This window comes from Eimeria tenella, genomic scaffold (genome assembly GCF_000499545.2).
Source record: "Eimeria tenella Houghton genomic scaffold, Eth_scaff87, whole genome shotgun sequence".
NCBI lineage: Eukaryota > Apicomplexa > Conoidasida > Eucoccidiorida > Eimeriidae > Eimeria > Eimeria tenella.
The window spans coordinates 34,625-35,487 of record NW_013543461.1 but is presented as its reverse complement, the minus strand read 5'-3'; the positions used below and the strand labels follow the sequence as shown (position 1 = coordinate 35,487).

The 863-nt window shown below is 58.9% G+C and overlaps 1 protein-coding gene across 1 annotated transcript in view; it reads right to left on the bottom strand.

Annotated features, from left to right (window-relative positions):
• Nucleotides 1-716: 716 nt before the first annotated feature.
• Nucleotides 717-863, bottom strand: part of ETH_00013600 (uncharacterized protein) — a gene marked incomplete at both ends in the record, with an annotated part of 1,503 nt that continues 1,356 nt past the window's right edge. Inside the window, one exon of the mRNA XM_013378445.1 lies at nucleotides 717-841. Coding sequence (XP_013233899.1) covers nucleotides 717-841 — 125 coding nt within the window. The remainder of the gene's footprint in view (nucleotides 842-863) is intronic.

Genomic DNA, 863 nt, shown 5'->3' with positions numbered 1-863 from the left:
CAGCTGGCTGGGGGCCAGCTAACAGCTAGCTAGCAGCTAGCTAGCAGCTAGCTGGCAGCTAGCCAGCAGCTAGCTGTTGGCTAGCTGGCAGCTAGCCAACGGCTAGCCAGCAGCCAGCCGACAGCTAGATAACAGCTAGCTAGCGATTCGCTAGCAGCTAGCTGGCGGTTAACAAACAGCTAGCTAGCTGGCAGCTAGCAGCTAGCTAGCAGCTAGCTAGCAGCTAGCCAGTAGCTAGCGAGCGAGCAGCAGCTAGCTAGCAGCTAGCCACCGCCCAGCTAGCAGCTAGCTAGCCCTTTCTGGCAGCTAGCTAGCAGCAAGCTGCCAGCAAGCCAGCCAGCTAGCTAGCTAGCTCTCTGGCTAGCCAGCTAGCTAGCCAACTAGCCAGCCAGCTAGCTAGCCAGCTATCTGGCTAGCTGGCTAGCTAGCTAGCTAGCCTGCCAGCTAGCTAGCTAGCCAGCCAGCCAGCTAGCTAGCTAGCTAGCCAGCGAGCCAGCCAGCGAGCTAGCCAGCCAGCTAGCTAGCTAGTTAGCTAGCTATCTGGCTATCCAGCTAGCTAGCTAGCTAGCCAGCGAGCCAGCCAGCTAGCTAGCCAGTTAGCTAGCTATCTGGCTATCCAGCTAGCTAGCCAGCCAGCTAGCTAGCCAGCCAGCTAGCTAGCCAGCCAGCTAGCTAGCCAGCCAGCTAGCTAGCTAGCTGGCTAGCTAGCTAGCTAGCTAGAGCTTGGGCCTGGGTCGCCGTTTGTGTCTGGCGAGTTGGACTCCGAGGATCCTCTCGAGTTCCTTTTGGCATTCTTTCGAAGGAGTCACTTCGCCCTTCTCCACCTGCCGCACAAACACAGCTGCAGCAGCAGCAGCCGCCGC